This window comes from Argopecten irradians, chromosome 15 (genome assembly GCF_041381155.1).
Source record: "Argopecten irradians isolate NY chromosome 15, Ai_NY, whole genome shotgun sequence".
In the NCBI taxonomy this organism is placed as follows: domain Eukaryota; kingdom Metazoa; phylum Mollusca; class Bivalvia; order Pectinida; family Pectinidae; genus Argopecten; species Argopecten irradians.
Genome location: NC_091148.1, coordinates 16,648,071 through 16,662,551, shown reverse-complemented (window position 1 = coordinate 16,662,551; position 14,481 = coordinate 16,648,071). Strand labels below are relative to the sequence as shown.

Below are 14,481 nucleotides of genomic sequence, written 5' to 3'. Positions count from 1 at the left end.
TTCCCTTCGTTTCACTGACGGATCCGGATTGAAACGAAGGGGAGTAACTCTGATAGCGCAATTACTGAATGAGAAACGAATTGCCTAGCTAGACCAAACTGGTTTTATTTCCAATTAAATATTATTGTATACAATAGTGGATTTTTGCGCCGCAAACAGAAAAAACCAAAACGTATTGGCTGCTTTTGGATGACCTTTGCGAACAAGTGTCATAGGTTAAAGGTCAAGTCAAAGTAGAAATGGCATGATCCGCACGACCAAACATCCAAAATCTCGAGACTTCGGCACTCGCCCGCTAATTTGCGTATTCAATAATTTCCTGTTAGCGACGCTATTGACTATGGATGTGTACAAGGATTATTTGTAATGATATATGAAACAAAATGTATATAAAGTATAGCCTGTGAGTGCGGGGCGCGTTTGGGGTGAAACGTAATAGGGGGTAGGTCCTCAATATCTTGTAACACCCCCCCCATTACGTTTCATCTTCCAACGCTACTGTGGAGTATCGGGGATGCTGATCACAGCTTGTACGAAACTGTCAACATGTTTCAATCAGTCTGAGTCTACAGTAAAATAAATACATATATATATACATAAATATGTATGTGAACAGACAAATAGATATCGCTTCGTTTACTTGATAAATACGTAAATTATTTACACTTAAAACGAACAACAAGTTATTATTTTCGAAGTTGTAAATCGATTTTAATTGTTTAATAACAAAAAATATTCCAATATTAGATTCTTGTTTACGTTAGATCGACACGTGAATATTTGAGAAACTTTGTGTCTACAATTCTAAACCTAAATAGGTCTAATAAACAAATTTACGTACATTTGCCTGGCAAAATGAACTTACGATAGTGATTAAACTTCAAAGTACCGACCAACTAGTAGTGTTGTTTTTTACACGTGTATGAATTCGAAAATGGCGGCAGGTGATGAAGCCATGCGTTCACTGGACCTAAATGTGTTTTGAGAATTCTCTCTGTATTGTTAATCTATACGGCGAATAGCTTGATAACATTTCAGAAATTAATGCATATTCAAGTAGCAATGAAACAACGTCGCAAGTATCTTTTGTATCCTACATACTGTACGAATCTTGCGGTAGTCATTGCACGCCGACTTTGCATGCTTTTATGTCCCGTTCAACGAGACGCTTGATTCGCACATGTCTGTCGTAGTCAACAAGACTGGTTGAACGAGACTACTCATGAATGGCGATTGTTGTAAGGAAACATAGTTTCTCCAACCGATCGCGAACTAAGGTACGTTACGTCAATAAATAAACATATTTGAAAGTGCAAATGCTTTAATTAGATGTTTGAGTCAGTGATTATACTAAAGTTATGATCAACCGCTGCTGATGTAAATTGTAACAGCGTCGAATACCTTTGCAGATTCATGCATAAAATAACAAGCCATAAGATAACGTTAATCTGTCACCATGATGATTTCTAGTAAAAGCGAAGTATCTTGAAACTTATATCGGCGAATTTCGCTAAAAATATATTGCAAAATTGAAAAATATTCGATTTTATTTTTAGAATTTCTCAAATATTTTATTCAAATAACCGGAGGTCATGTAAAAGTCTATGCAAGGTCATGTAAAAGTCTATGCAAATACACGGAGTTGAAAAACAAAGATAAAGAAGGAAAAAATCGGGACCGCAGAATTTTATGCAAATAACCGAAATATTCAAATAACCGTTATTCGATTATGTGGAGTCCTCTGTATTGACTAGACCTGTAAGCGTATGGCTAGCTAACTAATGTCTATTCCAGCTACGCGTGACCTGAGCTCATGCCAACCTGCTGTTTCCCCTTTTCGTTTCCATGAAAATCGTGATTGAAGCACCCGATGTGCCAAGTCATTCCATCTTTGCATCTTACAAAATTAGCTCCCTTGTGGGTAGGTATCCATTGTGCCATCATTATTTTCTTCGAAAAGTATGACTTGACGCTTGCAAAAAGCATGACGTCACAATACACACTTCACACAAGGACAAATATCTCTGTAATATGCAAATACAGAATAAATATTCATGTCACCGGCTTGAACAAATTATATCGTAAAGTTAATAAGATATTAGCCGTTTCCGAAAATCTGCATCCTCGATACTTCAGTGGTTATAATAACTGATGTTATATCCACCCCTGAACTATTTTAAAGTAAACTGGAGGCAACAGATCAGGATATTTAATCCTTTGATATACATCAGAGGAGCCTCTATAGTCTTCGAAGAAAATCTTCGCAGATCTGTGATTGGTTCAGATTTTTTCTCTTGAACTGCCTTCAGTTTTACTATGAGATAGTTCAGTTCATTCCATGTAATCTTCTTTGTCAAGCAGGTCTGGAGATATTGAAAGAAGGGAAAATATCGACCCGGGAGTGTCGAGGATGGTAAAAATTTGTAATGACCTGGTTACCATGGCAACCACAATTTCGACAAAACACATTCTCCTCCGTTCGGACCTTTAAACTAGAAGGGATCTGGTACTTACTTTGAAATATCTAGAATAGTTTCCGATCTGACAGCACCATCAAGATGAATGTGAAGTTCAACCTAGAAAAAATAAAGACAACAGCGGTAAAATCACGGTAGACAAACTCGTGAGGAAAAATATCGAGTGGTACTTCGTAAGCAAAATATATTCGCCTAAAACGTATCGCCTGAAATAGTTTCAATCACATATATGGTAGACAGTATGAATGTAAATTACGAAATCAAATCGCAATGATAAGTAGTTAGGCATAATGACGCGAAATTAAGTCTCCGCAAAAATGATTTGCTTTATCTGTTACACTATACATCATTGATATTTCTACGGGTTCAACACTGGCTGGTCTCATGCAATACACTCATGAATGTCATCTAAGTCTGTATTACATGGCTACCTATGCAACATAACCTCGTGACGTCACTGCGTCAACAACATGACTATATTATCTTGGTAAAAACGTTATTTTCAGCAACTCCTCTGGCTTTATTTTGCACGTTAAAACGTCATGTAGCTTTCACGTATGGAGAATTGACTTGCAGTCGCAGTTTTCTTAGGACTTCTTTCAAAATGGCAGAAAAGGGTTCATGTAAAATTTCAATAAAACGTCGAAATATAACTCAGATAGAAATACTCTTTCATATGTGGATATGAAGAATAGGATTTTCTTTCATACCTACGGGTGTAATACTGGCTGGTCTAGGGCAATATACTCATGCCGCCTGAGGCTGTATGGCATAGCTGCCCATGCCGTAAAGCCTCGTGACGTCACGGCGTCAACAAAATTTCTATTTTCTCGGTAAAATTTTAACATTTTTTTAAAACAAACTTGACTGGTATTACTAAAAAAGATACAAACAACAGAATTTTTGTTCAAAATATCACGTAATTTTTCATGTATGGAAAATTGACTTATAGCCGTGGATTTCTTCGAATTTATTTCAAAATGGTGGGATTTTATAGTTGTAAAATTGCAATAAGGCGTCGTGGTATGAAAGAAATACACTCTCTCATAAGTTCATATGAAGGATAGGGATATTCTACCCTCGGGATCACAAAATGTTGCAAAACACTCGGCAAGCCTCTGGTTTTACTACATGTTGTGACATAGTCAATAGAATATCTTTATCCTTCATATCAACATATAAAAAAGAGTCTTATAGTACAGTAATCAGTTTACTTTCAAAATTAACTTGCAGCTATATAAATGTTTAATTTGACCCAAGTATAGACCACCATTTAACACTTTTTAAATATTTCACCAGTTTGATCTTCATTGAACCTGATAAACAAAGGTATATAGTGTTAACAACAAATTTCACACTGGGAAAAAATCTGGTCGGCATGTCTCTCTTGTGATATACAGAGTGTTCATGCGTTTCACCCCGGTGGTAGAGGTTTATATAATAAACAAAAACTTCGTGTTTGACCTCGGTGGTAGAGGTTTACATAATAAACAAATACCTTGTGTTTGACCCAGGTGGTAAAGGTATATATAAAAAACAAAACTACGTGTTTGACCTCGGTGGTAAAGGTTTATATAAAAAACAAAAACCTTGCGTTTGACCTTGGTGGTAAAGGTTTATATAATAAACAAAAACTTTGTGTTTGAACCCGATAGTAAAGTTTTATATAAAAATCAAAAACCTTGTGTTTGACCTCGGTGGTAAAGCTTTATGTAAAAAACAAAAACCTTGTGTTTGACCCGGGGCTAACCGTGCAAACCGGGCTACGCTATTTACGCTCGTGGAAACGCTTCTTTTACATAGAAAAATGTCGTCTAGAAGTACGTACGTGATAAATATTTGCTCGGTGTTCAACGCACTGCAAAGAATCCAAATTTACAAGTTACCCACGGAACATTAGATTTATTCACCAATTCGTAGAAGCAAAATTTACAGCAATGTGACAGATGCGTTATTGACATTTCAAAGGGTGTACTATAGGTTATGATTGTGTGATGAAAATGAACGGAGCTGTGCAACACACCAACCCATTAAATATATCTATACTATAATAGTTTTCAGTTAAGCAAATAGGATTAATGTTATTTGTTATATTTTCTTGACGTAATTTACCCTAAATGGTCTCATACGAACTATCCTTATGGAAACAACATGTCTGCCTCCTGAAGCCATTTTTGATAGATGTTCGGCTCAAGTTTAGGTCTGTTATTTTAGTATATGGTGTTATCATTAAATTCTAAAAGTTAATACGCTTATAGATTAAAGATATCTTTGGATAATTCTTGATAATTTAGACCATAACACGTTTCTGGAACTTGACTTTGATTAAGTTTTAAATTAAATTGGAATACATATTCATTTTTTGACAATACCATTGTGGTCTTTACTTGATTTTGGAAATATGGTGTGCTGAAAGTTGGAATTCTTAAGTTAAATGTCTCTTTTCAGGTATTCTGCATATACCCCTATACAACTGACATAGTCAAGTCCGATAGCCCTTAAACGTTGCAGTAGAGTACCGGCGGATTTGATTTTACAAGTGTCACAAATATAGATCTATATATAGTAATACGCACCACGCTTTCTCCGACACCACCTGCTTAGTTCGTCTTTGACATTTTATGTTGAATATCTTACACCTAAACTAAAATTACTAAGATTTGTCGTATCCGCTCGTGACAGGATATATAGTTTTTTACATTTACGTGTAGACAAAACCCTGCCTTAGCAAGCATCTCTGTATACAGACCATCTGCTTATAAAGACCACGATTGTAGGGTAACAACTGATGAACACAATTCAACCTGTGTATAAAGACCACCTGCTTAATAAGATCACTTTTCTAGGGTCCCAAATGACCAATTTTGACACGATTCAACCTCTGTATAAAGACCACCATTTAAAAAACAAAAATTTTCAATGGCCCAATACGACCAATTTCAACACAATTCAGCCTCTGTATAAAGACCGCCTGCTTAATAAATCCACTTTTCAAGGTCCCAAATTGCCCAATTTCAACACAATTCAACCTGTGCATAAAGACCGACTGGCTATAAGGACCATTATCCATTTGCCCCTTGAGTGGTCTTTATAGACAGGTTTGACTGTATACATATACCTCCACGTGCACCCTAATTCTGACCAAACCAGAAACGAAGACGGACTTCATCTATAAGTGAACCACCATTCACGTTAAGTGGTTCATCTGTAAGTGAACCACCATTCACGTTAACTGGTTAATCTATAAGTGAACCACCATTCACGTTAACTGGTTCATCTGTAAGTATACTCCAGGGGTTACTATTACTGACGTTAGTATATCATCGATACTCCAGGGGTTACTGTCACTGACGTTAGTACATTATCAATACTCCAGGGGTTACTATCATTGACGTTAGTACATTATCAATACTCCAGGGGTTACTATCACTGACGTTAGTACATTATCAATACTCTAGGGGTTACTATCACTGACGTTAGTACATTATCAATACTCAAGGGGTTACTGTCACTGACGTTAGTACATTATCAATACTCCAGGGGTTACTATCACTGACGTTAGTACATTATCAATACTCCAGGGGTTACTATCACTGACGTTAGTACATTATCAATACTCCAGGGGTTACTATCACTGACGTTAGTACATCATCGATACTCCAGGGGTTACTATCACTGACGTTAGTACATCATCGATACTCCAGGGGTTACTATCACTGACGTTAGTACATTATCAATACTCAAGGGGTTACTGTCATTGACGTTAGTACATTATCAATACTCCAGGGGTTACTATCACTGACGTTAGTACATTATCAATACTCCAGGGGTTACTATCACTGACGTTAGTATATCATCGATACTCCAGGGGTTACTGTCACTGACGTTAGTACATTATCAATACTCCAGGGGTTACTATCACTGACGTTAGTACATTATCAATACTCTAGGGGTTACTATCACTGACGTTAGTACATTATCAATACTCAAAGGGTTACTGTCACTGACGTTAGTACATCATCAATACTCCAGGGGTTACTATCACTGACGTTAGTACATTATCAATACTCCAGGGGTTACTATCACTGACGTTAGTACATTATCAATACTACAGGGGTTACTATCACTGACGTTAGTACATCATCGATACTCCAGGGGTTACTATCACTGACGTTAGTACATTATCAATACTCAAGGGGTTACTGTCACTGACGTTAGTACATTATCAATACTCCAGGGGTTACTATCACTGACGTTAGTACATTATCAATACTCCAGGGGTTACTATCACTGACGTTAGTACATTATCAATACTCCAGGGGTTACTGTCACTGACGTTAGTACATTATCAATACTCCAGGGGTTACTATCACTGACGTTAGTACATTATCAATACTCAAGGGGTTACTATCACTGACGTAAGTACATTATCAATACTCCAGGGGTTACTATCACTGACGTTAGTACATTATCAATACTCTAGGAGTTACTATCACTGACGTTAGTACATTATCAATACTCCAGGGGTTACTATCACTGACGTTAGTACATTATCAATACTCCAGGGGTTACTATCACTGACGTTAGTACATTATCAATACTCCAGGGGTTACTATCACTGACGTTAGTACATTATCAATACTCCAGGGGTTACTATCACTGACGTTAGTACATTATCAATACTCCAGGGGTTACTGTCACTGACGTTAGTACATTATCAATACTCCAGGGGTTACTATCACTGACGTTAGTACGACATCGATATTCCAGGGGTTACTATCACTGACGTTAGTACATCATCAATACTCCAGGGGTTACTATCACTGACGTTTGTACATTATCAATACTCCAGGGGTTACTATCACTGACGTTAGTACATTATCAATACTCCAGGGGTTACTGTTACTGACGTTAGTACATTATCAATACTCCAGGGGTTACTATCACTGACGTTAGTACGACATCGATACTCCAGGGGTTACTGTCACTGACGTTAGTACAATATCAATACTCCAGGGGTTACTATCACTGACGTTAGTACATTATCAATACTCCAGGGGTTACTATCACTGACGTTAGTACATTATCAATACTCCAGGGGTTACTATCACTGACGTTAGTACATTATCAATACTCCAGGGGTTACTATCACTGACGTTAGTACATTATCAATACTCCAGGGGTTACTATCACTGACGTTAGTACATCAACGATACTCCAGAGTTTACTATTGGAGTTTCATGGAAATATCTCTGCTGGTTTTAGAGTTGTGCTCCGGAAACGATTCTTACACAAAAATCTGCCATTTTCAGCAATGTTTCCATGGCAACAGAAAAAAGTACAAAAAGTGAAAACCATAAAATAGCAAAAGGCACTACTAGACCATAAGACTAATGTGCCTATGGAGTTCCGTGCATATATCTCAACCGGTTTTCCAGTTATGCTGCGGAAACGAACCTGGTACAAAAATATGATATTTTCAGCAATGTTTCCATGGTTACAAAAATGCAAAAAAATGAAAACCTAAAAATAGCAAAAGGCACTACTAGACCATAAGAACAATGTGTCTATGAAGTTTCATGAAAATATTTCTGCTGGTTTTAGAGTTATGCTCCGGAAACGATTCTTACACAAAAATCTGCCATTTTCAGCAATGTTTTCATGGTTACAGAAAAAAGTACAAAAAGTGAAAACCTAAAAATAGCAAAAGACACTACTAGACCATAAGACCGATGTGTCTATAAAGTTTCAAGGAAATATCTCTTCTGGTTTTAGAGTTATGCTCCGGAAACAAACCTGAAACAAAAATATGATATTTTCAGCAATGTTTCCATGGTTACGGAAAAAATGCAAAAAAATGAAAACCTAAAAATAGCAAAAGGCACTACTAGACCATAAGACCAATGTGTGTATTAAGTGTCGTGGAAATATCTCTACTGGTTTTAGAGTTATGCTCCGGAAACCATTCGTACGGACGGACGGACAGACGGACGGACGGAACCCATAGTATATCCCCTGCCAACTTCGTTGGGCGGGGGATAATGAACTTGGACCTAAAAAGGATCTCTGCTGATCAGTCAAAAAGGGGAGATTACACTTAAAGGTTTTAGAAAATTTGAAACAGACCATATTTTTTACTCATAATGATAGTATTTTTCACTTTAAAAATTAGAATCTGATAAAGTACATATTGAAACCGATTCCAGGCAAATCGGACCAGTGGTTAAATAGATATAAGCAGTTCAATTTTGAACAATGAAAGGCAGTAGCGGCCATCTTGGATGCTGGTCGGGAAAATGAGACCGGTCAACACATCTGCAGATCACCAAAAATGACTTAAATTTCATGGCGATCTGACTTACAGTTTTCAAGAAAATGGTCGTGCAATATCGCGACAGAAAGGAAAAACAACCCCGTTAGAGGAACTTAATTAACAATTTATTACTGTAAAGAAACGGGAGAAAATATTCCGACGTGCAGTGCTTTCGTTTTTGTTCAAAATGATGGATGTCAAAAGTAAGCATTACCTCTGTGTCTGTTTTCGTCCTACGATCGAGTCTTCGGGATGCATGGGCGTGATACCCCCTGACAGAGGTCAGTTATAAACATATCCTCTTGTCTGTGTGCTTTGAGACTTTAATAATGTGTATTACAAATTATGCACTGCATCCATTCGATAGAAAGTATGGAAGAGTAATCATATCTGATGGTCATTCTTAGGGTCAAATTTCCAAACGATCACCCTATGAAGGACTATCTCAGAAAGACATAACGTACACATTTCGATAAACGAAACCTGTCTGCACTCATTCCACTTAGCTAAGGCGGTGTTATAGACTGCGAATAATCTATTTGATTTTTTCTTTTGCTATCCTTGCTATCCATACTTAATCTCCCCAGATACTGAAGAAGACGAATTAATCTAGTTCCTCTAAAAGTTAAAATACAATTCCATTTCCATCTATTTTAATCATTTTTCAGCAAATCTAGCACTTGACCATTGACTCAAGACCTTCATCCCTCCACATGATTAACAAATAGACACCATAGTTTTTTAACAGAGAGTGCATGGCATGTGAAACAGTTTGCTATATGGTGTCAACATTCATGAGGAAAAGTCCATGGAATGATTCATAAGCAACTGGACTAAAGTGAGAAATAACGCATGCTGATGATGCTGACGGCTATTAGATTTGTGTGACGTCATCACTATCTTCGAATCTCTAGTACTGTCGCAACACATACTACAGCCAATATAATGGTGATCGGTTAGGACCACCTATATAGCTAGCTATCTCGCAACTGCGCACCCCGACCTGCAATTCGAGGTCGCGTGTTTGAGAGATCGAGAGGCGAGGCCGCGAGCTTGAGGTTTTGATGATTGCAACCTCGCGGTCTCGTTGTGATTTCGCAACCTCGACTTCAACTTGGAAGTCGAGATTACGAGATTGCGAGGTTGCCCTAACCGGCCACCATACAATATACATACTCATATATATATACAGTATATGAATACACAGCACACGCTACAGGTGGAGAGGATAGATTATTTCACATATGTAATTATACTAAATACACAAAGGTGTGTTTATTAAACAACTTAACATCTGCATTCATATTCAATCCCTCCCCCAGGGATACAAACTCACCTTGTAGGGAAATTTATTCTTTGTGTCGTTGGACATAACTCTACTCGGGTGCTTGCTGCTCTGTAGATACACACACAGGTTGTAGGGTGATGAGAGTCTGTCTGCACACACAAACCTAAAAATAACAACAACAACAACAGCACATATCACACGTGAGTACAAATGTAGGTAACTAGGCCATATACATGTATATATATACATTTGTACTATGTAGCACTCTTAAAGGCCCACTACCTTACCGAAACAAAAATTTAAATTTTCTTTAAAGGCCCACTACCTTTCCGGAGCAAAATATAAAGATTACTTAAAAACATTAATTACCTCAAAAAATATATACCGATGGCCTAAGACGAGGTTACAACACCAAACATATGCAAGATTTCCTGCGTAATATATGATAAAAATGGAGAGTCATTTCGCTGTTTTACCGTCTGCCGCAGTGATAGTCAACTTATATACCGTGCGGTATTTAGGACGACGGGGGAAATCATAAGACGACCCGCGTTATGAAAATTAACATTTTACTTATTTTAATTAAATTGTTTAGGAGGTGATAATAAGTGTAGTATTAACGTTGAGTTAATAACTTTTGCCACTCGACAAAATTATAAATCTCGTTTTACATTCCCATTTTAAAAATAAAAAACCGTTTCGGAAAGGTAGTGGGCCTTTAAAAAAAATATATATATATATATATAGGAAAATATATATTGGTGACCAGTCTAACATGGGGTTTCCACACCAAACAAATGCTAGATTTCCTGTGAAATATATATAAACAGTACCAATGAAGATTCATTTCGCTTCAATTAACGCGCGGTATTTAGGACGACGGTTGGACCATAAATAAAACGACCCGCGTTATGAAAATTAACATTTAATTTATTCTAAAGTTGAAGGTGATAATAAGTGTAGTATCAACAGTAAACTAATAACTTTTGCGACTCTACACAATTATCAATCTCGTTTTACCTTCGATTTTTGAAACTGAAAACCGTTTCAGAAAGGTACATTGTATAGTGGGCCTGTAACAATTCTAAGCTTTCATTTTGTATGAATTATCGATAAAATAACGGCCACTAACGATGAATATTTGTATATACACGTATATATGTAGTAATATAGAATGCCTATACATAAAAGGTCAAACTTAATACAACAAATGGTGTCATTATTATTTTCCCCAATAACCATCCCGGTCGAGATTCACTTCCCTTTGTTTTACTCTTGCCATTTTTGTTGTTTTGTAAATTTGGACCTAGTCGTTTGTTTATGAACTAATGTCAGATCTGGTGATTTAAATTGAAATTATATTGTTTTCAGACGAGCCTTGACAAATCTCTCAGAGGCTCCTATCAAACCCTGCAGGTCCGCCAGGATTTATTCTTGATGGCTACCATCCCAGGATGGTCTGGGATGGTAGCTTTTATAATTGGTCGCTTTGCCTGCAATGTTGTTGGGATTTCACATGGTTATACATAGTCTGTTCACTTTGATTGGCTGGCCAACACAATTTACGTGTGTTGCTTGGTTACTTGTTGTTGAAGATAGGGGTACCAGTCACATGGATCTGAGAATTAGTTACAGATTATATAATCATGGACCCAACAGAGTACCCTAAGACCATTTTTAGACGTTTAAGAGGTCTAGATTTAAAAAAAACACCTCTTAAACGTCTAAAAATGGTCTTAGGGCACTCTGTTGGGTCCATGATTATATAATCTGTAACTAATTCTCAGATCCCTGTGGTACCAGTGGGGGATCATTGCAAACAAATTATCATTTGAAAAACCCAGAGAAGTCCGAATGTTTTTCTGGTTGTCGAACAGTATTCTCAGAAATCACACAAGGCGGCGCTACACGTACTGAATAGAATATAAGTTCGCAATCGGACCCCTTCAGAGAAATTCGTCCATTTGCCGAGTTTTGCTTTCATTGTCGGGGGTGCGTGGAGCATCTTTATATAGCCTAACTAGTACTGTTAACTAGATGATCATGGCCTACTTGTAAAAACTGTCCGTACATGAGAGATGCTGAAACAAAGTTAGGCTTTACTTAAAGGATATGCGCTACAGTAAAGTACAGTTTTAACCGAAATGTTATGCTTGTTTCTATGCGTATATTATGCATTACACCAACTTGTCCAAGGACATGTACATATATCAGTACAGTGTAGGCCATATCAGACGGAAAACTTGTTAGCATTAGGTAAAGGCCCCTGCACCTTCTGAACAACTTTATTAAAATAAACAAAACGATAATTTTCATTACGCAGGTCGTAATATGTTTCCCGACGTCTTCTTCATAATTACAACGCGCTAGTTGACTATTTCTGCGCCAGACGGCAAAATTTCAACTTGTTTGGTGTTGTAACCTCATCTTTGGCCATATTGTGTTATAGATTGTCTAAAAAAAACTTTTATTTTTTGTTTCGGAAAGGTAGCCTAGTGACCCTTCATGAAGTTGGTTATATTTTACATTGAATGCGAAAGCAACAAGGGCATAGTCATTCAGATCCCCCGCTAATGGAGATATCAAAGCTGAAGTAAGTTTGATTGTGGAGACTTATGCGTATGAAAAAAAACCAGGAAAAAGGAAGTTGAGCTAAAGAAAGATGGAGTATAATTCAAGTAGAAGTTGAGCTAAAGAAAGATGGAGTATAATTCAAGTAGAGCGGGGCTGCAATTGTTGAATCAGGTATACAGCCTTGACATTTATATTAGACTATATACACAAAGATGGGTGGAGTTTTGCAAAGTAACATTTACCATTTACCATGATATTTTCAGCAATGTTTCCATGGTAACGGAAAAAGTGCAAAAAATGAAAACCTAAAAATAGCAAAAGGTACTACTAGACCATAAGACCAATGTGTGTATGAAGTTTCGTGGAAATATCTCTACTTGTTTTAGAGTTATGCTCCGGAAACCATTCGTATGGACGGACAGACGGACGGAACCCATTTGTACATCCCCCGCCAACTTCGTTGGGCGGGGGATAATTAAATTATCATTCTTCAAAAATGAATTGTCATAAGAACTATGGCAGCTAACTGTGAACAGAACAATTCGTCAAGCTTTCCTATTATTGCTCCCCAATAAATAATGCTGTATGGTAGCCTTCTTAGCTTTTTGGAAAGCTAATAATTGTTAATTTATTTACAAACGAAAACGGCCTCGGAGTTACACGAAGGGAAGTAACTCTGATAGACCTTAATGGGATTTATTTGATATTCCCCGACCTTGAGGCTAACCCTAGGCTTCTCCTCCTCGGGTAGAGATTTCTCTGTCTACCCTCAAGGTAGTGAAATTCCTTTTATATGCACTAACCATTCTAAAGGTTGAACGGTATTACTAGTCATTCTAAAGGTTGGGTTCGGTATTGTTTTGTCGTCCTAAAGGTTGGGTGCGGTCTTCTGATTTCCGCCTCAACCTTTCCTCCTATAACTAAAGCGTCTGTCTATAAACCGCCATAGTTGATAATTAAGCACTAAGTAAATAAGTCAAAAGTGTGAACACCCACACCACACACCCACATTCATCCTCAGTTATACAATACTGAATAATAGTTTTGTTTGGTTACTGAAGGCAGGAGAAGAGAACAGGTAATTTAGGCGTTTGATGCACTTAAATGTACAGAGAAATTGAGGGAAAATTGAGTCGTATAACTGTACACTGCAGATACTCTGGCACTGACACCAGACTTGGATATCATGACAGATAGATATGTGGTTTAGGGGCAGAGCGCACTGCTATGTCAAAACGTGGAATAAGCCGACACCGTTTGGTATCGGGCCAGGTCATACCGGTGTTAATTATGTTTCATATTTTTAACTTGAAGTACAATTAGAAGCTCAAGCTTTTCAATGCTGGTAATGATGTACAAGTATACTAAATCGCCAGCTCCTGTTTTTGATAGTGAAAAAAATACCATTTGTCAGCGGTGAAGCATCTTTAACAGCCAAATAGCAAAGGAAGTGTAATAACCGAGTCTTCAAGGGCCTTACAACGATGTACATCATCAGGCTTGGCCTAAATACGTAAAATAATTTATTGTGTGTCATGGAGCGTTGTGGGAGTGCATCGAATACACACACATTCCGCATCAATGCAGGATAGAGTTACCTGCCCTTGATACTGTAGCCACAAGAAAGGCATGTAACGACTTCACCAAAGTCACCCTAAATACCGGTATAATAAGACAGATTTGATTTTACTTCGATTAATGATGATTCACAATAATTTAGTGAAATCATTTACATATATTGTAAACGTGGACATTTTTGCGCGTGTTTCTTTTCGCTATTTGTAAGAGTAAACATTTCGCGTGGATGTTATTTTTGCGATCTACATCTT

The 14,481-nt window shown here is 37.3% G+C and overlaps 1 protein-coding gene across 1 annotated transcript in view; it reads right to left on the bottom strand.

Annotated features, from left to right (window-relative positions):
- LOC138309206 (adenosine deaminase-like) overlaps window positions 1-14,481 on the bottom strand; it is a 33,804-nt gene that overhangs the window by 12,820 nt on the left and 6,503 nt on the right. The window contains exons 2-3 of the mRNA XM_069250357.1: window positions 10,127-10,241; window positions 2,515-2,576 (exon numbers count right to left, since the gene is read on the bottom strand). Of these exons, the coding sequence (XP_069106458.1) occupies window positions 2,515-2,576; window positions 10,127-10,162 (98 nt within the window). The 5' untranslated portion in view covers window positions 10,163-10,241. The remainder of the gene's footprint in view (window positions 1-2,514; window positions 2,577-10,126; window positions 10,242-14,481) is intronic.